Source organism: Mixophyes fleayi, chromosome 5 (assembly GCF_038048845.1).
Source record: "Mixophyes fleayi isolate aMixFle1 chromosome 5, aMixFle1.hap1, whole genome shotgun sequence".
Classification (NCBI taxonomy): Eukaryota; Metazoa; Chordata; class Amphibia; order Anura; family Limnodynastidae; genus Mixophyes; species Mixophyes fleayi.
In genome coordinates this window covers 62,810,890-62,833,686 of record NC_134406.1, presented here as the reverse complement: position 1 = coordinate 62,833,686, position 22,797 = coordinate 62,810,890, and the positions used below count along the sequence as shown (strand labels likewise).

The 22,797-nt window shown below is 39.6% G+C and overlaps 1 protein-coding gene and 1 long non-coding RNA gene across 3 annotated transcripts in view; both read left to right on the top strand.

Moving 5' to 3' along the window:
* Positions 1 to 9,677, top strand: part of RFTN1 (raftlin, lipid raft linker 1) — a 283,814-nt gene extending 274,137 nt beyond the window's left edge. For both annotated transcript variants that reach the window (XM_075212313.1, XM_075212314.1), the window contains exons 9-10: positions 4,846 to 4,927; positions 8,239 to 9,677. In XM_075212313.1, coding sequence (XP_075068414.1) covers positions 4,846 to 4,927; positions 8,239 to 8,691 — 535 coding nt within the window. In that variant the 3' untranslated portion in view covers positions 8,692 to 9,677. The remainder of the gene's footprint in view (positions 1 to 4,845; positions 4,928 to 8,238) is intronic.
* Positions 1 to 13,414, top strand: part of LOC142158401 (uncharacterized) — a 604,325-nt gene extending 590,911 nt beyond the window's left edge. The window contains exon 2 of the long non-coding RNA XR_012692770.1: positions 12,151 to 13,414. This is a non-coding gene — a long non-coding RNA (uncharacterized LOC142158401). The remainder of the gene's footprint in view (positions 1 to 12,150) is intronic.
* Positions 13,415 to 22,797: the final 9,383 nt, after the last annotated feature.

Sequence of the window (22,797 nt, the reverse complement as noted above, 5' to 3'; positions counted from 1 at the left end):
TAGAATCTGATTGGTTGCTGTAGCAACATCTCCAGTTTTTCATACCCGCAGTTTAGTAAATATAACCCCTAAATATATTATTATTATTATTATTATTATTATTATTATTTATTTATAGGGCGCCACTAGGTATCCGTAGCGCCGTACAGGGACAGACAGAAATACAGTACAGGGTGAGACATCACGGAACAGTTAACAAAAAGCACAGTAACTTGGAAGCTCAAAGTACAGCTAGATGATAGGCGAGAGCCCCAGCGGGGTAGCTAGAGGGGTAGAAGGGCCTCATGGAAGAGACAAGGAGCTGGAGAGCAGAGTTAAGGTGGTGGAGAACAGGAGGAGAGGAGGCCCTGCTTGAAGGAGCGTACAATTTAAGGAGAGGGTAGGACGGACAGAGACGCAAGGGTAGGAGGAGGAAAGGGGGAGAGCGGAGGCAAAGACGGAGGGGAGGGGGGGAGAGGAGAGCGACGAGGAGGGAGGTAGGTGGGAGACAGGAAGGAGGGCAGTTAAGTGGGGGACTGGAAGGCTATAAGGAAGAGGTGGGTTTTTAAGGCCCGTTTGAAGCTGGACAAGTTGGGTGAAGTTCTGATGGAGCGGGGGATCTGGTTCCAGTGGAGGGGGGCAGCACGGGAGAAGTCTTGGATGCGAGCGTGGGAGGAGGTGACCAGGGGGGAAGAGAGGCGATGGTCATTGGCCGAACGCAGAGGGTGGGATGGAGCATGGATGGAGATGAGGCTGGAGATGTAGGGAGCGGTGGAGTTGGAGAGGGCCTTGAAGGTAAGTGTAAGGAGCTTGAACACGATTCTGTAGGGGAAGGGGAGCCAGTGAAGGGATTGGTAGAGGGGGGAGACAGAGGAGGAGCGGCTTAACAGTTACAAAATACACACCATGGTGGTTGAAAATGAGATTGTCAAACCAGTACCTTTAGTCACCCTCCAATCACCCTAAAACTGCAGCAGTTCATTCCACATCATGCATTTATTTTTATCTTGACCACTGGTCTCTGCATGGACTTTGCTTGACAACTTTGCTATTATTCAAGAGGACGAATGTTGGCTTGCTAGGAACCATCTTGTTTCTTGTCTTCAACCTTAAAAGGATATTCTATGGCAGCCATCTTTGCCAGATTATTATGATTCATTTCCTCAGTCCCGCGTCCCAATGAATGTGTTGATTGATTCTGTTACTGACCTTCGCTACATTTGACTAACATTGCAAAAGCATGAGGCAGGCAGAAAATTAGATTATCTGTCTGAATCTTACCACTTCAAGCCATTGGAGTTCACCACAGCCTTACCTGCCATGACCACTGGTCCCAGCTCCTCCTGTATCTCATAGTTTCTTTAGTGGTAGCAGTTCTCCAGTGTCACTCAGTGTCATTCATGCTGTGTGGGTGTATGTCTGCTGCTGCTAATTGGCCACTGATGGGTCTAGCTGGTGGTGCAGCCGTTAACACTGAGCAGCAATTAGACAGCACTATTTTTATTGTCCCCTGCTTGGCCCTTACTCCCAAGTTCCTCTAAACCCCCAAATTAATGTACATTTTTAGCTATTTTCCCCTTAATAAGACACATTTATTTAAATAAGTGCTTTAAATCTTGGTGCTGGTAACTTCCCCCACAGACACACATGTTAGTGTATGGACACAATGCAGACCACAATTTTGGACTTTCACTACCAGGGCTTGATCCTAAGTAAAACAAATGCCAAACACCAGTAACTTCATAAAATATATTATCTTCGTGACTAAGTCTGTACAAAAAAAGAAAAAGAAAAACTAATTATTACTGAATAAAAATGATGCATTTTATTACAATTTCTGTGAATCATTTGCTTTTGGTAGACAGAGGTCAAATTAAACTCATTTGTGAGTTGTCAGCTTGCGGGAACATCCGTAGGCTGCATGAGGACATGGTAAATTAAAGCCTATCATCTGTAAGTAGAAGGAATAATTGTCAGGGTATTTGTTATCATGGTGGTATTGTAAAATATGAAAAGAAACATTGACTTTTGTTTAAAAAATATAAGTATAAGTATACACTTTTAAGTATGTAATGTGAAGGTGCCATCTTGAAGCGTCTGCTCACGTTTAGTTAGTGAAAGAATGGTATACAGGAGGGTTCCATGAGTCCTCTCCTTGAGAGCTAGTAACGGATGACTGGTTACTGATGGGCAGACTGGTAGTTATTCAGGTATATCAAAAAGATCCTGGCTGTCACTGGTATATGCCTTCTGGAATTCTGCAGTCTTTACCCAATATTTTAAATGTATTGATTCTTGATATATGTGGTTGGAAAAGCTGAGGCTTGGCTGTATAGTGCTGGAACCAATGACGGAACTTCCAATGACGCGGCAGGTGCCGTGCACCGGGTCCCATGGAGATAATGGGGCACCTGCCATGCAGCGGGTTGAGGGCCCCAGTTGTCTCCTCCACACCTCCCTGCACTGGGGCCCACAGCTCGCTAGTTCTGACTCTGGATGGAGCATAACAGTTTGGAGGCATAGTCTGGTCAACCACCAATCAGATTGGGACATGGCCTTCTGACTAATGGTGTGGTCTAGAACGTCCAAAATTACAAATTTGGGAGATATGCCAAAGCGTGAACCTTATGATTAGTGCAAAAAATCTACCAAATATATGAGTTAACATAAAACACATCATACTAGACAAACAAGGAAAACAGAGCATGAAAAAGTAAGAAAAAATTTCTCTACCATATATGGAGACAATGCCTGACTTCCAAATATATATCTTGGCCAACGTCTGGCCTTCTGTTTACACAGCCAAATCTCTGCACCCTTCTGACAGGCTGGAGCCATCAGGTTCAGACATGTCTAATCAAAATGTTTATTGTTCTAATTAAAATCATTTAAAAGTTTGGCTATTTAAGTTTGCACAATACAGAGGTATTTATAATTTAAGCTGGAGTAAAATACTTCAAATACACATTGATACAATGTTTCCTGATGTCATATTAGCAGACCACAGATATATAATAAAAATGTTTTTTTTTATTTTAACCATTTGTAAGGCTTTTAATATCCTTCTTACAACCAGCCCTGTAAGTACAGTGAGAAGCTCCTAGACTTGGATGCATTTGAATAACATCAGAGAAGAATATTGAGTTCACGTTGTAGTAGTTTCTTATTGTAGAATTGCCGATTTTGCTGTAGCCCACTGGGTACAAATCATGAAGGAAAATGTGGCATGAAATTAGAATGATTTTAAAATATTCAAACAGAATAATTGAAAAATGTCTTTACCTATTTTATCATCCAACAACTAAGAACCATATAATAATCTAAATATAAAAAATTAAAACTGAGTAAGTTTTGAGTAAGTTTTGATATGCAATTAAAATACTTATTAAGTAGTAATTTTGCTACGATTTTTGCAAAATGGGGCCTAATCTTTCCTATGTCCTGACTGACCTGCTACCTACACACCAATTTTATTGATATTCCAGTCTATAACCTCACTAGGGTGTTTATTTAAGGGGACCTCTATGGGGACACCAGTATTTGTACATTTATTAAGCTTTTTGCAGGAAAGTAAAGTCATCTCTGGATGGAGTCACTGGTCAATTTCGATGGCATCTACCTGAAGCCTCTGCACAATCGCTGGATCCCTCACCAGTAAAGTGCTATGAGCATGCTCATAGCATTCTCTCCATTCTCCAACAGCATTAGGCTGCCGGGGAATAGGGAAATTGTTTTCTGGAGGATGGGGGTAAACCCTGGGGGTGCAAAGCGGACCCAACATAGTAAATTGCGGTGGTGCCTCTTTATGTTGAGGGCTACTGCACTGGAGTCATAAATAAACCCATAGGCACCAATGATATAATTGAATGTCTCATGATTCAGCAATGTTACTAGCAAACTAGTTGATAGCTTCCCTGTGGTTATTGGTTCAACACAGCAAATAGCTGCCTCCATTGTGTAGGAAACGTGTAACATTAAATAGGCTTTATTATTCTTTGACAGATATAAGCAGTGCTTGTAATGTTGCATATGATGTATTCGGTGGCATCAGTAATTATGTCATCTTACATATGATTTTAAGAACAATAGCATAATGCAATCAATGTCTTTAGTGTAAGTTAAAGGGGGTTTTTTTGCAACCCTATTTAACACATTTTCTATGATTTGGTAATTTGCATTTCAATGTTACCTGCATTTTTATAAAATTTTCAATTAATACAGTATTACATGTAACGTGATTAAAAATAAGAGAAAAATCAACTGTCATAATGGGAAACAAAGAAATAATAATAATAAAGTTAAAAGTAAAAGGAATTTAAAATAAGAGCTAAAAATAAAAATGTTTAGGTTGTTTATTTAGTTTGAGCAATTGACCTTTATATTGGATGTGTGTGGACTGCGTTAGATTCATGTTTCTTGGTTTAGCGGTGCATCACAATCTCATTTTAGTTTGTAATCAAGTATGATCTGTTTGTATGACATGTGAGAGGTGATCTAAACATTACAATTTCAAAGCAGGAAATAAGCTGATACTTTTTCAGTCAAATCCCATTTATATATTTGAGTACTACTTGACATGGCAGTCAGAGAAATGGGTTATGCTTATTAAGATTTTTTTTCAGGGCAACTTGTTACATTATGGCATCTCACATTTAAATAGATAGGCAGTCATATATCTATACAAACACTTTAGAGATAAATTGCATATCCTGGTGGTGAATTTCCTGATTTTTGGTCATTCCATTTCCACATAGAATCAGACTCATATAAATGGAAATTCAGGGTGCAATGGCAAACATTGTTAGGTTGTGTGACTTCAGCATTGTGGTGGCGGATAATATGCTTTTTCATGAATCTCTTTTCCAGGGATGGCAATGTCACTACGAAGCAGATTGTGTTCCTGCAGAGACCGGCGCTGCCCCATAAGATGAAGAAGAAAGAACCAAAGGTAACGTTCTTTACTCTCCTTCATTGACTTTGAGGCAATGTATCCCTCACTTAGATTACATAGACATTAAGGGTCTGATTAATTAAGGAACTTAAATGTAGATATGTGCCATATTTTGCGTAAAATTGTTCTGCGCATGCCCAGAACCGGACTATATGCCAGTGAACGTAAGAACATCCAATTCATCTTCCAGTGCAAAGGAAACTTACAACAGCCTATGATTTCATGGGAGGAACAGGGAGGGGAATGGACGTATGCAGGTAGTCAGTGTACAGTAAGGGGGGCATGGCAAACTGGAGTGCGTGCAGCAACGTCTGCTGATTCAAGCTCTGGGCATCTCTCTGGTATAGCACTTCCACCAGCTGCAGGGCAGGTGTAAGTGCCGATTGATAGTGATGATATACATGCTATAACATGTGTTTGCAATCAGGCGCAACTGTAAAAATGCATTTTATGTACAGTAGACATTGATAACATCATGATAAATGCATTTCATTGAAAAAAAATATAATTTTTATTTAAATGTTATCATAATATACTTTATTATTAGCTCCATTGACTTCAGTGCCAATAATTTCCTAATAGAAAGTAATAGAAATTGCTTAGACTGAGCTGGATGGAGGTGGATCTGTTTTATATACAGCATTAAAAGACACTCCACAATTTTATAAATAGGCTAAATGCATCCATATCTCTTTTCCATTGAAAATGTCTATACTGATCATTTATTTTTTGGCAATAGGCAAAGAAGGCTATAATATTATTTCCATCATGAAACCGGCTGAACTAACATGCAGTACTTTTGTGAGTTTGCTCATTATGTGCTGATAGATTACTATAGGATAAAGCACTTGTGCACTTTCTCCCCTATGTTAGTAAATAAACATCACTATATGAGTTTTTTTTTTTTTATTTCTTGGTACCAATGAATAATCTTGTCCCCCCACCTTGGAGGCAGAATTTAATATTACTCATTATTATTATTATTATTATTATTATTATTATTTACTTATAAAGTACCACTATATTCTGCACCACTGTACATTGGGGAAATGAAACATAATACAAAGGACTTACAAGTATAACAAGCAAATACACAGAAAAAAACTAAGCATAATACAGACCATACAAGAAGCATAATACATTAATACAGGAATTAAGCAAAATACATAAAACATAATAATATAACAAACATAGTACAGAAATATTCAGAGCACACAAGAAGCATGATATGAGGACATAGAGAGACAAGATGACAGGATGAAAGAAGACCCTGTTCATGAGAGCTTACAATCTAATGAATATGCCCCATTGTATTTTTTATTCAGTTTGAATCATTGAGTGTTAGTTGTTACTTTATGTTTTGTTTATATATAATTAACTAGAAAGAGTATTATTTATTTATGTACTGTTTTGCAATACATTCTCATTCTTGTACAAATATGTGCTCCCTATGGAGAAAACAAAAAGAAGAATAAGCAAAACATGCATTATAGAACCAAAAGTTTAATACGGACAGATGGTTTGTAACTATTAATGACTAAAGATTTAAATGTTTACGTGCATTGGTAGCAGTCAATATTTTTCTGCACCATGTTTAATCGTCAAAAGGCTAATCTATAAATTTATCCACTATATTTTTCAAGATACACTACACAAAAAGCAAAGTATCCAACAGAATGTTATCATTAAATGTAAATTTTCTGGCCAGTTCTATTTTTTGCCACTAGACGTCTTTAACTCCCAGAATTCACAATACTTTCGGACCTGGATTAATAGATTTAATATTTGAATGCATTTGATACACAAAAAAGGAAGCTAGGTTTTATATAAAGGTCAACTCATATAATAGAGTTGTCCTAGTGTTCTCTGTCAGTAGTGTGCTTTTAACTTTTTGTTCCTATAAGTTTTTAATTAAATGTGGACATTTATCGTTCATCATAGATGCTCTGCATATTTGTATCTATTTAACAAACAGAAAGTAAACCACTACAACATTTAAATCATAAAAATTCTTCATTCAGAATATGAATCAGCAAATAGACTCTCAATAATAAGTATCTGATGGTAAAGAATACAAAAGTTGGCAAGTATGTCATATGCATATGTGTAGGGCAGGATGACTCACAATACGTCAGCATCCAGCACGGCATCTGCTACCTTGTTTTCTATCTTCCAGATAAAACCGTCCTCACCAGACTATTAAATCTATAGTATTTACAGCATTAATCCTGCCATTTAGTACACACAGTCCTATATCGATGCATGTAACTTTATTCATATCACATACAATCACAAAGACAAATCCTTCACAATTTCACATACATCACAAACTATACATATTCCATTCAAACACAGCACTGTACACTGCCAACTCCATTACATACAGTCTCACAGCTACAATCTTATCCACGCATACACAAACTTCGCCTTCTTACCCAGGCAATGGCACAAACTGCTCTCGATGCTGCCTCACACTCCACTAATTATTATGCATCAATCATAAAACCGTTACAAAGGTCCATAGTAAGGGAAGAAAGGGAAGGTGGATAGGGAATACTTGTATGTTCACCTGTGGACCCCAATGTGTGTAAGAGACCTAGGAGCTTTGTACAAAGATATTTAAAAAACTGTCCTATGGGTAGAGCAAGCCCTGTTACAGGAAGTGGTCATTGTGTCATGTGGCTCACAGCATTTGATATGTAAATGTGGGCTGCCTCTTAAGCCTAAAAACTGGTTTAACTACTTATGTATAACACAAGGGCAAAATGGCTGATTCTGAAAGAGAGGTCAATGTGTCATAAAATGCAATATCCTTATTAGTATCAATGGTTTTTTTTTATCAGTATTGGTTTAGCACTCTTTACTTATGTTTGTTCACATTTTAAGGGAGCCAGTCCTCCTTTCACTAGAGCTGCTTTTCATTACCTGGCCTAATATTGACGATACATAGAGTAGCACCTGGCTGTAGTTGTTTAATTTGTATCTATTTACCGTATGGTAGTGTCCCAGATGCTACCCAGTGAATGATTTATCAAAACATTAGCCTAACCAAGCAATCACATTTACTAGAACCATGTCTCAATACTACAATATTTATTGGGCAAGAATGGCATAAAGAAAATGTATTAGTTCCAAAAGTTTTTCTTTCATTTCCTTTTGAGTATTTTAATATATATGCCATGCAGATTGTCATTCTAGATTGTAAATTGATTTTACGTCTTTCTTCTGCAATATACAAAGATTAGATTGAAGCACATAGCAGAATGTTTAATACAATGAATATTAATGTTTTTATTTGTCCATTTCAGTTTCAGTGGAAGTTTTCCAAAGATGAAAAGCACAGTAAGCACTCAAAAAAAGGGAAAGGAAAAGTTAATACTAAAGACAAAGAATCTGATAGAAATAAGAAAAATGAAGAGCAGATGAAAAGTGATGATATAGCAGAAGTACATGGGAACCATCAAACAGATGGTAATATCTTGCCCCAGAGTGATGGTCTACACGAGGAAGTAATAACCCAACCTGACAAAGAAGAGGTTGAAGAGTCCCCATTTTTACTGGATACTCATACTAATTCCTCACTACACGTGGAAGACGTAACAGAAATCATAAACAGCGAAGAGTCAGGATGTATTGATAAGGCTCAGTGTTTTGAAGGAGAATCAGCTAATGATGGGGTTGGAAGTAAAGCAGACACTGACACAGTGGAAGGTGACATAGATGTCCAACCAGAGAAAAATTTCCAAGAGGATGAAAAATAATCTAAGACAGAACCAACTATAAAAGGCCAAGATGAGCACTTTTACATTGAAGTTGTACAGTAGATCCGGAGTGTTATCTTTCAGCACTTGAGCTGTTTCTGTACTATACATCCACAATATTCAGCCAATGATCTTATTATAATTGTGGAATTTATAATCTGGGTGGTCATAGGCAACGCACCTGAAGGCCAATCCTACTTTCTAACAGGCAGGTTTACCAATGGAGGTGGGACGCTAGATTTTTTTTTTGCCAAGTGGGTGGAATTAGTAATACTATAGTCAGGGAGGGACACAAATTGGCCAAGTTAGTGTGAAACAGAAAAATGAAAGACAAAGTAAGCGTGATGAGTGTGGATCAGGTGTCTTCAAATGCGAGTTATCTATTGACATAGATAGTGCTTAGCTATAAATCTGACCCTACTACCGATTCTGAAAGTCATAGTACAGCAACAGCTGGAACTCCGTAGGCGATTTATCATGTGGTCCCCAGAACATGACATTGTATTCTCCATTATGAAATCATATAGTCACAGCCACAAGCACTCATGTTAGCAACATGTATAATGTAAATTGCATTTTAAAAAATAAAAAGTTCCATGTTTCTTGCTTCATCACATTTTAGATATATTTATATAGATATATAAATGCTTAAATTATCTGCACAGGTACAAATCTAAACTGTTTTGTATGCAGTGTTTTGCATATAGTTGCACTTCATATTATTTTGATATAGTTTTGTTTACTGTTTTGTACAAAGAGATATTCTGTATTGAAAAGATTTAGCTGTCATATATACTAAAGATGGTGATTAATGTTACATTTACAACACCTAAGGTGTTGTTTCTGTGTGGAAGGACTTTGTTATAATTAGAGATTCACATGACATTTTCCACTGGTCAGAAAACTTGCATTTTATTATGTCGCGATTACTGCTTAATGCAAATTGAAAAGACAGGTTCATGAGCAAATAAAATATAAATGAAACATTTGGCCTACCTTTTCTCTAAAATGATGTTGCATGCTTTATTAAATATAGATGTATTTATATGTACTTATACATATTAGGCTTAAAACATTTGTTAGCCCTGTGGCTAATTGATTTGGTTTATTGATGCCCCAAAAAATTTAATGGGCTCTCATTTAATTTTTTTATAACTGGTAACAAGGATGAATTGCCAGAAAGCCCAATATCTATATTAAAATATAACACCAATAGGATAGTCTGTTTCATTCTAGGGATCAGTGATGCTTTTCTTTGACTGTACCACTTCACCCTCCTCCATGGGCTACTATAAAACAAGTACAGATCAGGCAGATTAATACCACCAGTGGTTACATACTCTCATTTGACCTTTTATTATATTTAGTGTATTCTATTAATGTTGGCCACACATGCAGCAAATGTGATGACCAATTAGGTTGTTTTAAACTAAACTGACAGTAAATCTCTGCATGTGTGGAGCTTTCAGGTGCTGATCGGGATTGGCAGAAAATTGTATCGGATGATGACCTGTATTTATTGCTTTACATAAGATCCAGCCGTTTGACCACTGAAAGGACAGATCAGTCCAGTTTGGATGCATACGTGTGTCTGAAAATTATACATTAATTCAGCCGTTCATTGCTTGTATGAGCAGATTTTGAAAACTAATGAGTTAAAAATACTACTATGCCCTGTTATTAAAATCATTGGTGACAAACATATTTTACATTATTCTTCCTATATTACTATGTTTATGTTTAATAAGCAGAATTATTGGTAAAATTGGCCTAGACTGTTTATTGAGACCAAATTGACAGCTAGATGGAATAAGTGAGTGCAATAAGTTCCTCTTGTCTATAAACACCCATGATATGTGAAAGAAACACAGGGTTGTATAACAAATAAGACTTTATAAGTCATGTCAATTGTGATCTGAAAGTCAATAATAATAAGGAGAATGAGGACTGCCAAGAAATTAAGTCATTTGCCAAGTGAATACTGTACAAACTTTCCCCAATGGAAAGTTTTACTTGAAAGCATATTCAGTTATTTGCTCTTAGATAGAAGATGGATAAATGATGTGAACGTCACAAATATGAAACCAGCCTGGATCTTAGGCAGCCTTGTCACTTTGATTTCTTACACAATGCCAAAGGAAGTGGGGTCAACGTACATCTATACTGTATCATTGTATCTGATAGACTACACTAGTGGTTTCTAGTTAAAATGCATTTGAACTCTAATTTGTGATATAAGAAAATATTTTCTTTTTAGATCTGGAGCATTAATGAATTCTTTGTAATGCAGAAAATTTCAAATTAAAACATAACCCCAATATAATTGTTGTTAAACAATAACATTGCAGTCCATTTACTTAGCAATATTTTCTACTTTATAACTTGCATTAAGAGTGCCGTTTTTTCATTTTTTTTCCATTTTTTTGTTTCACGCAAGATGGGTTTCTCCTTGTTATTAGGACTGGTGTCCGATATAATAGGAGTCAGTCCTAGTACTCACTTGTTAATTCCAGTATATAAATGAATAAAGTGTGATAGTTCCCACTGGTGGAAATGCCAAAACCACAGTTAGAGACCTATCAAATATTTGAACAATTGAGACATGTTTCAATACAACAGTATTGCCACGTAGAAAAGAGAATCATGCTTACATGACAATCAGCTGGATTACATGTATATAAAGATCATTGTGAAGATAGCGGCAGGGACCATGGAGTGGGATCATCCAAACTATGAAACCATGCTTACATATTGTTCTACTTTTTCTTTTTTAACTCCTTATTTGAAACGGACACGTGTAGTAAGTACAATCGGTATAGACAATAAGAAAAATAACATACACAAAGTCCATGCTTCGTTCTAAATATATAAAACAGTTTTGCCTAAACATCAACATCATACAACTGGATTGGGGACGGAGAAGCCCGGAATAGGCATTAAGGACAGTTTTGGATGGAACTCAGTGGTCTATGGTCCATTTTGAGAGGGGGCGATAGCTCAGAAGATAGGGGTAAAGTCTGAGTGTTTGATGGTTGGTTTCCAGGTGTAGGAAGGACAATATCAGCTTTCTCTAAAGAGCCAGGGGGACCATACTTGATTAAAGATGTCTGGTCTGTCATGGCTATATTCTTTTCTTCTTGTTACAGATGTTATTAGATCACTAAAATAGAAAATGATACCTAGATAATAAATCACATTTTATTAACTGTCCATACAGATTAATATCTTATATGTATTACAGATATAGAGAAATACTATTAATACTGGTGCATGTAAGTGTTTAGGTATAATTCCAATTTTATTAAATTTAGATTATTATCAAAAGAACAAAATATTTTTCAGGTAATATGTTTTAGTTTTCTCCTGTATGAAAAAGGATTTTATCACATTCACAAATATATACATTTATATTACTATTATTATTATCCTTTATTTAGAAAGCACTGACATATTATGCAGCGCTGTACATTGAGCGAATCATGATACCAATAAATAACATACAATGACATGAAACAGAAGGAAAAGATGAGCTTACAATCTAAGAGGTGTGGGGTACACTTGATACATAGGGTAGTGGAATAACAATTGTTGCTGCCGGTTGGGTTGGTTGTGTGTGGCTACTGTAAGGAAGAAGCATTATCACCACCAATATTAAGCCGCCACAGCAGCAGGCACTTTTGTGAAGCCACTGGTGGTAATAATCATTGTAAAAATGTTGACAGTCAGCTGCTGGCAACCATAACTGTCCTTCACCATATATATAACAATATATATTCTGGTTCATAGACAATGATCAATGCTGAGGGATAAGCAAAAAAGGATTCTCCCAAGACCAGAGGATGAAATTTCAGACATCCCTAAGTGTTCTTAATACAAGCAAACTTGTGGAGTAACTCCTTTTCCCTATATTTCCTTAAGGAAGTGTGTGGCTTTATACAACCATGATGCAACACAAGATCATACAGTAGTAGTTGGTGATTGCATGTGTTCATTTTAATATTCTGTATTTTCTTATCCCATTGCACCATACATTGTCACCTTCCCACCTGCTTGCCATGACATAAATAGGTGTCCCGGGCTCCTGTCCATAGGGCTATTTTTTCACCTTTGGTACCATCAGTGCATTGAAGTTGGTGCTAGATAAAACTGGGGGGAACTACTTTGCCTTCGTCAAATTCCCACTACCACCATCTTGTGGCGTTATGTACTCATATACTGATTCTGCTAGTTTGCCAAGCCAAATGTCCGTAAAAAAGACATTGTTTCCGAAAAGGCAAATTAAGTCACCTCTGAACCATATAGCCTATAACCGATACAATAAAGGGTACTCTTACCACTTTAAAATTCTCCTTTCTGTGTGACTACAGTTTACTAAATGCCTTTCACGCTTGAGAAGCTTGTAATACCATTATAATGTCTTAACAGACAGTAAGCAAATCTGTGATGTACTGTATATAATTATATTTATGTATGCATCAACATTAATTCTGGGATTTTTTCCCCCCAGTGGGCTACAATATATTATGTACCATGCTATATTGTGTTTAATAAGTGACTGATTTCTTTGAGAATGTGCTACAGTTCTCATGTGTTCTAAAGTTAAAGATGCTGAAGCAGATAAAAAATATATAAATATTGTACTGGAAAATAATGACCACTGGTTGGTTATTTTTGCTGGCTCACTGCATTTTCTATGTTGATGAATAAATTTGTTCTTCACGTGTCCGTGCTTCATAATTTTTATTTTTTGGCATATAAGCTTGTCAGGTAAAAGCACCATATCATGAAAGCACATGCACATCTGGGGTATTTCTCATGAAACAAAATCACACTTCATATTGACAATATTTTTAGTGACCACTGCTTCTTGTTTTATCTAGGGAAAAAGTACTTCAGGATATGTAGCACCAAGGTGAAGCTAAATTTGAAAACAGTCACTGGCATTCCATATGAAAAAAATTGAACATAGTACTATTACTATTTATTTGCAAATAACTGAAACCAATGGGACTATTAATTATATGATGAAAAGCCCTATCTGGTGAAAATTGGGTATTTTTGCTAGAGATAGCGATTCATCGGGGGTTATTATGGATGATAACAGTGCTATCACCAGCGGTAGCCCCCACCGACATTAAGAATCGTCGGGAAGCATGGCAAGCTACCAGATTGGAAGTGTTTGTATATTAGACACCAGATTGGATATCTGATTTATACAAGAGCCACCAGATTATAAACCTGCTATATACTAGCCACCAGATCTGCTTCATAAACTAGCCACCGGATTGGAATTTTGCTTAATATATTAAACCTCAGATTGGAGATCTACTTTAAAGGCTAGCTGTCAGAATTGAAGTCTGCTTTATAGACTGGCCACCACATTGGAGGTGTGCTATACAATTATCAACCAATTGGAAGTCTCTTTTATGCACTAGCCAACAGATTACATCTGCTTTAAACATCAGGCACCAGATTGGAGGTCTGCTTCATATACTTTCCACCAGATTGGTTGTCTGGTTTAAAAACTAACCATGAGATTGAACATCTAGAATATACTAGCTATGATATTGTCAAAGTCAGCAAATTGGATAAAGTCATTTCAATTAAAGTCTAGCAAACTTGGTTGTCTTTGTCTGAAAAGATGCGTACGGTACGCTATGTCGTACAAGGGCACGCTACGGCGTGAAAGGGCGTACGCATCCACTGCACGTGGCAGCAACAGTAATTGGTCTTTTACCATACATTTGCACAAACACGCATACTTATAAAATAGTACACATTATTGGTAGTTGCAACACATAGTCAGTTATGTCGAAATATAGTAGTATTTATATGTTATATCAGAGTTACATGCATATTAGTGAAATACACAGAACGGGTTAAAGGAATAACATCATGAGTGGTATCATAATGAACCTTGTTACATATCCTACTGTTTGGTTCACTCTGCGAGGGAATCGCAGAGTGCATACGCAAGTTATGAATGATAGGGAATTATGAACTACTTAAGAGTAAGGAATTCTGGCGGGAAGAGCAGAGCATACCCCCTGCAGAGATGACCCCCTCCTTTGGATTCCTTAGGATGAACCAGCCAATGATTGACGACCCCTTGGACATTCCTGAGACCCGGACCAATAGATGCAAGCCATACCATCTTCATTGTATTACTGTACTTGATTGTGTATATAAGCAGCAGCTTGTGATCCAGAGTGCAGACTTCTTGTCCCCAGACTTCAGGATTGAATGACTGCACTGGATCCAGAGCGCCTGCGTTAAGTAACGGCTGTATTTACTATTACATCGCTTGAGCATATTTTTTCAACTTATTGCGAATAAATATTTGTGCGTTGGAAACACAAATCGAGGTTCGACAATCGTTATTGGTTAGCGACAATACGCACATTACAATTTGGGGGCTCGTGAGCTTTGGAGGTTTCGTTGCCGATGATACGCAAGACCAACGGATTTCGGTTCCTCAACAAAGGGTGGAGACGCGTCATAAACGGGTAAGAACGCATGGTGTTCAAAACCTGAATTTTACTCTGTGTTGCGAAACCGAATGTCCGTTTTGCATTATCTAGGGCACGCTAACTAGAACCTAGGGACAAAAGAGAAAACTGTTTCTTTTTTCTGTCATTGTGCGTTTTAACTGTATTGCATTGTTTAGCGTATGTGTACTTCCTGCTGTGCGTACGCGAACTTCCGGTAAACTTGCCACGTGGTTAAACAATCGTGTTGATAGTTATTATACATGCATAGTATAATTACTTGTGAAAGCCTCTGAGACATTATTACTATTGTTGGGAACTTTTGATTTTCTGCGCAGAAAAGGTGTATAGTGTGTGATGTTGTAACGTAGATACACTGTTTTATTGTTGAGGTGCTCAGTTGCTGTCTGACGAGGCGGATTGCCCAACTGAAGGACGGTATACAGGGCAGGTATACCGAATGCGAAAACTGGGTTTTCGCAAAGCGCTACCAATAGATCGCAAGGTTTGCTAATAATTAGTATTGGTAGGCAGTGCGATCCGGTCGCACCGTTAGTGCGAATTGGTGAAGCAGCTAGGAGGAATTATACTGGAAAGGCAGGTTGATTGTATCGACTTTGCGCTCCCAGCGATAATAAACTCAGCAGATTTTGTGGTTTAGCCAGGGTATCGAGGAGCTGATAGCCCTTGGGGCCCACAGTGATATTTCTGTATTAGGGAAAAGCGAGTGAGCGCGGCTAAAGGAAATACGTTCACCGAGGATTATAGATCTCTAGCGGTGAGTATAGCAACAGAGCATTGCGGTGTGTCTGTATTTCACACTTGGCCGGAAGGAACAGAGCATTGCGGTGTGTCTGTGTTCCGGGTAGAAGGTATATTGTTCAACATGGGTGCTAAGCATACGCTAGAGATGGTCAGTGTACTGCCTAAGGAAGGCCCTATTGGTTCAGCGAGGTTTCTCATGTGTAAGAAGTATGGTGCATATGCAACTGTGTATTGTGACACGTGGGTCGGGATGACCAAAGCTTGTGATAGGCCTTTCCCAACAATAGGGAGTTTTAATGCAGAGGTACTGAATACTGTAAAAGATAGAATATGGTTGATCAAGTCAACGAAAAAGAGAAATAGACATAATGATTGTTTAAAATTGTGGCAAATGGAAGGTAACACGTTGCAGAGCAGCGAATGCAAACCGGAAATAGGCGTGGCGAAAAGCGCGCGCAAGGCGGATGTAACCATTGAGAAGCGTGACGAACTCAGCGCAAGCGCGCCCCCGCCACCTTATGTGGCGGGAGGGGTAAGTATAGCCGTTGTTAAAACTGAAAATAGAAAAATTACTAAGTTGTACCCTGTTTTAAATCAGTTTCAATCAAGTGTATCTGAAAACGAAGATGAACCCACTGTGATTTCGGCCATTGCCCATGCTGTTAATGTACTAGAGGCTCAGCGCAAGTATGAGAAAATGGCTGAGATAGGTGAGAGTAGCGTGATCACTAGGAGTGAAAGTGTTCTAAATCTAGGGCCTGTAAATCCTGTAGCGTCCCCTGAAGTTAGTGTACCAGAGGGTGTGTTCCCGGTCCGCACAATATCAGTTCCCAATGGGAAACCAGATAAGGATGGTATAGTTCCTTTAAGAAATGTTACAATGCATTGTCCCTGGACTAGATCAGAATTACGTTCCATTATGACTGAATTCCCAGATCCTAGAAAAGAGTTAGCTAAATGTCAGAAATTTGTTAAAGACTTAGGGAATGCTCATGAACCAACCAGTAAGGATTGGCGGGTAGTGTTGAGGGCGTGTCTTCCTCCCAATACTAACATACAAAAATTTATTGGAGATTGTTTGTTGGAGGAAGATGACACCCTGACTGATGAGATTAACCAACGGAATATAGAACAAATTGTCAAACACTTAGCCATCTGTTTTCCAGTAGTAGTAAATTGGAGTAAGATTTTCACCATTAAACAAAAGGATAGTGAAACTGCCTCAGATTACTTTGCTAGAGCTATAATAGCGATTGCACGATTTACTGGGATATCCAACATAAGTGAGGACCCACATCACAGAGAGGTAGCTGTAGGGGTACTGATGGATGGCCTTAGGGAAAATTTAAAGACGAGAGTACAAACCACATTACCTAATTGGAGAGGCGTCACGGTAGACTTCCTTAGGGAGTCTGCTGTGGAGCATGACAAGAACCTTTTTAGAAAAAGGGAAGAGAAAAGTGATAGGTTAATGACGGTAAGTATACAGGCTCTAGAAGGGGTGCATACACGACCACCAGCATACAACCCATATAACAGGAAACCTAAAGTGATCAGGTGTTTCAACTGTAACGAGGAAGGACATTACAAGAGAGATTGTAATAAAGAAAGACCCAATACACATAGGGGTGGGTCACATAGATATCCTCCAAGAAAGGATTCACATAGACTAGAAGACTCACATCTACCCGCGCATATTACGGCAGCAAATGCTGCGCGGGAAATCAATAGTCAGCGCTAGGGGTCAGGTCATACCTGTAGTCTACAGCCAGTGAGGTTAACTGAGAGTCAGAGTGAAGAACCAACAATGATAGTTGACATAGCTGGCAGGAAACAAACTTTTCTTGTAGATACAGGGGCGGCCCGATCTGTGATAACCTCTCCTTTCAATCTACAGGTGACCAGTAAAACTATTCCAGCTATGGGGGTGACGGGAAAAGTGTTACATTATCCTCTAACTAAACCCGCCGAAGTTACTATCGGGCCTCTGCATACTAAGCATTCGTTTCTCTTGGCTGCAGCGGCTCCTACTAACTTGCTAGGGAGAGACTTGTTATGTAAAATGGGATGTGTCATATACTGTACTTCAGATGGTGTGTTCCTAGATATACCCGAGAAGGTTGCACATGAGGTACAGGACATATTGGACACCCCTCCAAGGTTAATGTTACACTCTCCTGTTATAGAACAAAGTCCATCTCAAGTAAAGGGGATGTTGCTGGAAATACCAGGTTCCCTATGGACCAGAGATGGACAGGACACTGGACTGATGGCAAACGTAGCCCCTGTCATGGTCAATCTAAAAAGTGGTAGGATAGCTCCAAAAATCCCACAGTATCCATTAAAACCGGAGGTGGAACTAGGGGTATATCCTGTTATTGAGAGGCTGTTACAACAAGGGATTTTAATTCGTACAGCCAGTACAGCAAATAGTCCCATTTTCCCTGTGAAGAAGAGTGGGGGGAGGGGCTATAGATTAGTCCAGGACTTAAGGGGAATTAACAAAGTTGTTGAGAGCCAATTCCCCGTAGTGCCGAATCCAGCTGTCATCCTCATGCAGATTCCACCGTCTGCCAGTCATTTTACTGTCATTGATCTATGTTCTGCTTTCTTTTCAGTCCCTCTTCACCCTGACTGCCAATACCTTTTTGCATTCTCCTACAGGGGAGTGCAATACACATGGACCAGACTACCCCAGGGGTTCATTGACAGCCCCAGTATTTTCTCCCAAGCCTTACATGACTGTTTGCAATCCTTTCAACCCCACAATGGGTCTGTTCTAATTCAATATGTGGACGATTTGTTGTTGTGCTCTGATTCTTTTATGTCATGTTTACATGATACTAAATTGTTGTTGCTTCATCTTTCACAAACAGGGCACAAGGTGGCAAAGGATAAATTACAGCCATGTCAGACTAAGGTCAAATACTTAGGACACTGCCTCACTAAGGGGCTAAGACACCTGACAACCGACAGAATTGAGGCCATACAACACATGACCCTGCCGCAGAGCCAGAAGCAGATTCGTACTTTCTTGGGGATGTGTGGATACTGTAGGTCCTGGATCCCAGGTTTTTCTATTCTGGCATTACCATTGCAGGAGCTAGTCTCTTCCTCAAAACCAGAACGTGTCATACACACAGAAGAGTCGGAGCAAGCGTTCTTTAATCTTAAAGATAGTCTGACAAGAGCACCTGCATTGGGAATACCTGATTATGAAAAGCCTTTTGAGCTATTTTGTACAGAAGCTGATGGCTGTGCAGCAGGTGTCCTCACACAGAAACATGGTGACGCTAGCAGACCGGTAGCATACTACAGTGCACAATTAGACAATGTGGCAAGGTCACTCCCAACATGTCTCAGAAGTGTAGCAGCAACGGCCCTTCTAGTAAGTAAGAGCGAGGATGTAGTATTAGGACATAATTCAACCATCTATACACCCCATGCTGTATCAGCTCTGTTAAATTCAGCCCAAACCAGACATGTTTCTTCAGCTAGATTCACAAAGTGGGAACTAGCCCTGATGGCACCCTCAAACATCACCATCAAACGATGTAGCACCCTAAATCCAGCTACATACCTTCCGTATGTGTCTCAAGAGACACAAAGGGTGGGAGGTGAGGAGACCCTGGTTGATGATGAGTTAGGCAAGAATACTGACACGCATGACTGTATGGAACACCTGAATCAGACCTTTACTGCAAGGCCCGACATATGTGACACCCCCTTAGAAAATGTAGATTTTACGTTTTATACAGACGGAAGTTGCCATAGACAGACAGAGACAGGAGAGCTATGTACTGGTTACGCTGTTGTAGACGATCAGGATGTGGTAGAAGCTGAACCCCTTGGTCCACCTCATTCAGCCCAGGTGGCGGAACTAGTAGCACTAAGGAGAGCGTGTGAATTGGCAGAGGGTAAATCAGCCAACATATATACTGACTCTAGGTACGCCTTCGGGGTAGTGCATGATTTTGGGGCCCTTTGGCGTCTTAGAAACTTTACGACAGCAGCAGGTACACCAGTGGCACACTCACAACACATAAAAGGACTTCTGACAGCGATACAGTTACCCAGAACAGTAGCCGTCATAAAGTGCAAAGCCCATACCTTTGAAGAAGACCCAGTGTCATTGGGCAACAACAGGGCAGACGAAGCTGCTAAATGGGCAGCAGGGCAACCTATGACTGTATCGACCGAGACTATGATGGTTTTTCAGACATTAGACACGCAGAAATTAATTGAAATACAAGATTTGTGTTCCCTGCAGGAGAAGGCGGTCTGGAAGGCGATGGGATGTGGTCAAGAGTCCTCAGGACTCTGGAGGGATGGACAAGGTAAGCCTGTAGCTCCCCGAACATACTATCCAAGCCTGGCTGAAGCAGCACACGGCCTGACTCACCTGGGTAAAGAAGGTATGTGCAAACTGGTGAGAGCATACTGGTGTGCTCCCGGATTTTCCTCTCAAGCTGGTAAGAAAGCAATGTCATGTCTTACTTGTTTGAGGAAAAATGTTGGGAAAACTATTCCAACTGAGCCATCCCACATCCCTCCTACAGACGGACCTTTTCAGGTAATACAAATTGACTATATCCAACTACCACCGTGCAGGAATCTGAAGTATGTGTTAGTGTGTATTGATGTGTTTTCCGGTTGGGTAGAAGCATATCCGGCAGCCACTAATACTGCTGTGTTCACTGCAAAGAAAATTGTACAAGACTTTGTGTGTAGGTTCGGTATCCCTAGAATCATTGAAAGTGATAGGGGTACCCATTTTACTGGTGATGTCTTCCAAAATATGTGTAAACTCATGGGAATCAGTAGCAGACTTCACACCCCTTACCGACCACAAGCCAGTGGTAAGGTGGAGAGAGTAAACGGTACTATCAAGAACAAACTAGGTAAGATAATGGCTGAAACTGGGTTGGCATGGCCTGAGGCTTTGCCGTTGGTCCTCCACAGCATTCGAACCACTCCTAGACCTCCTCTTAATCTGTCCCCCTTTGAGATACTGTTCGGACGACAACCTCATTTGATCGTGAGTCCACAAGACGACTTAAAGTGTAATAATGAAGTGACTGTACAATATCTTATAAGAATGAGTAGACAGCTGAAACAACAACAACAAAAACTAAAAATGCTGTCACCTGGTATGCCAGAAACGAACTGTCATGATGTTGAACCTGGAGACTATGTTATGATCCGCAATTTCTTACGTTCAGGTTGTTTAACAGACCGTTGGGAAGGCCCGTACCAAGTGCTGCTGACCAGTACTACATCACTGAAGGTTGCAGAGAGAGACACTTGGGTCCATTCCACCCACTGCAGGAGAGTCCATAATCCGGAGAAAGTGCAAGACAAGACTCAGACCGACGACATAGAGCTGTCACTTGTGAGCCTGTTCCGGGAGACCTAAAGCCTGCAGTTAAGACACCTGAACCAGAGACGTTGCCTCAGAACTATCTTTCCAGCGATGGAGTGGCGGTTTTTGTTTTTCTTTTGTTCCAGGATTTTCCTTGTTTTTACTTTTTCTAGGACATTCTATTTTTGTGAAGGAGAATGGAGGATGGAGGAGAGTTCTGGGAGTGATACGGATGAAATGGAGGCCGAAGAAAAGTTAATAGGATATCCTGAGCAGCCCATTATCAAACTTGGTCCAGGGGTTATGAAAAGGTCTGCTAGCTCAGGAACTCGGAGGCAGTGTGAGGGGCTATTGTCTGATGAGTATTGTATCTGCAAGTTCTGCAACTCCCTAGTTGACGAGAGATGCATCCAACGATGCCAGTCCCCCAGTACTCTGAATATAGGCGGGCATCCATTGGAGGATTATCACTCCCTGGTGGGTAAGGTGCTAAACCAAACTGAGTGTTGGGTGTGCTCTCACGTGCCTCAAGGGCAGCATAACATAGGACTAGTGCCATTCCCGCTAAACATATCCGAAGTACTCGAATTAAGGGGTGGGAGGCCCATAGAAGGGAGGTACAATAACACTAGGTCCCCTAGTCTGACGCTTCGACAATACTCCATAGGCAGATCGTTGCTGTGCCTAAACATATCTCATGCAAAGCGCCTGGAGAATTGGGAGGCTGACCTATCAGATCAGACAATGGCTCGCCACACTCATTTTAGAGAGAGACCCACAAGGTCACTACTAGGCAGGAATGCTGATGGAAGTCACAAGTTAGGGCGTATAACCAAACATAAGAAGGTATCTATTGGAAAAGTCTCTACAGATAAATGTGAAAATATCATTAATGCCGACACGTGTCTAGAGCAGATGGAGACACTAGGCATGGGTAGTTTTATCAAAACTCTGTGTGATATAATTCATGGGCATACTGTTCCTTATGTTCTCCCTGATGATGTGTATTTTGTTTGTGGGAGGAAAGCTTATTCCTGGGTGACTCCGAGTTCCAAGGGCTTGTGTTTCTTAGCTAAACTGGTTCCTGAAATCATGACTATTACTCATGAAGAAATGGTAGATATTCACAAGACTACATCACCACCATACATACACACACAGTATGAACACCGTGGCAAGAGAAATATGATTCCTGGTGAGGAACCCATAGCTACAAAATTGATTAGTGAAACTGCTGGTTTCCAAGTTATGGTTGCTCTAGATCTCACCAGGACCGCTCGGGGAACATTAAACTTTAAGTATATCCAAGACCTAGCTAAATTAATAGATAATATCACCGAGATGTATGATGACACTTTCAGGTATACTGGAAGGGAGCTACAAGCGTACAAGAAGGAGTTGGTGCAACATAGACTGGTACTAAATTATCTCACCTCTATTACTGGTGGGTACTGTGTGACACTGGCCACCCAGTTCGGTGTCAAATGTTGC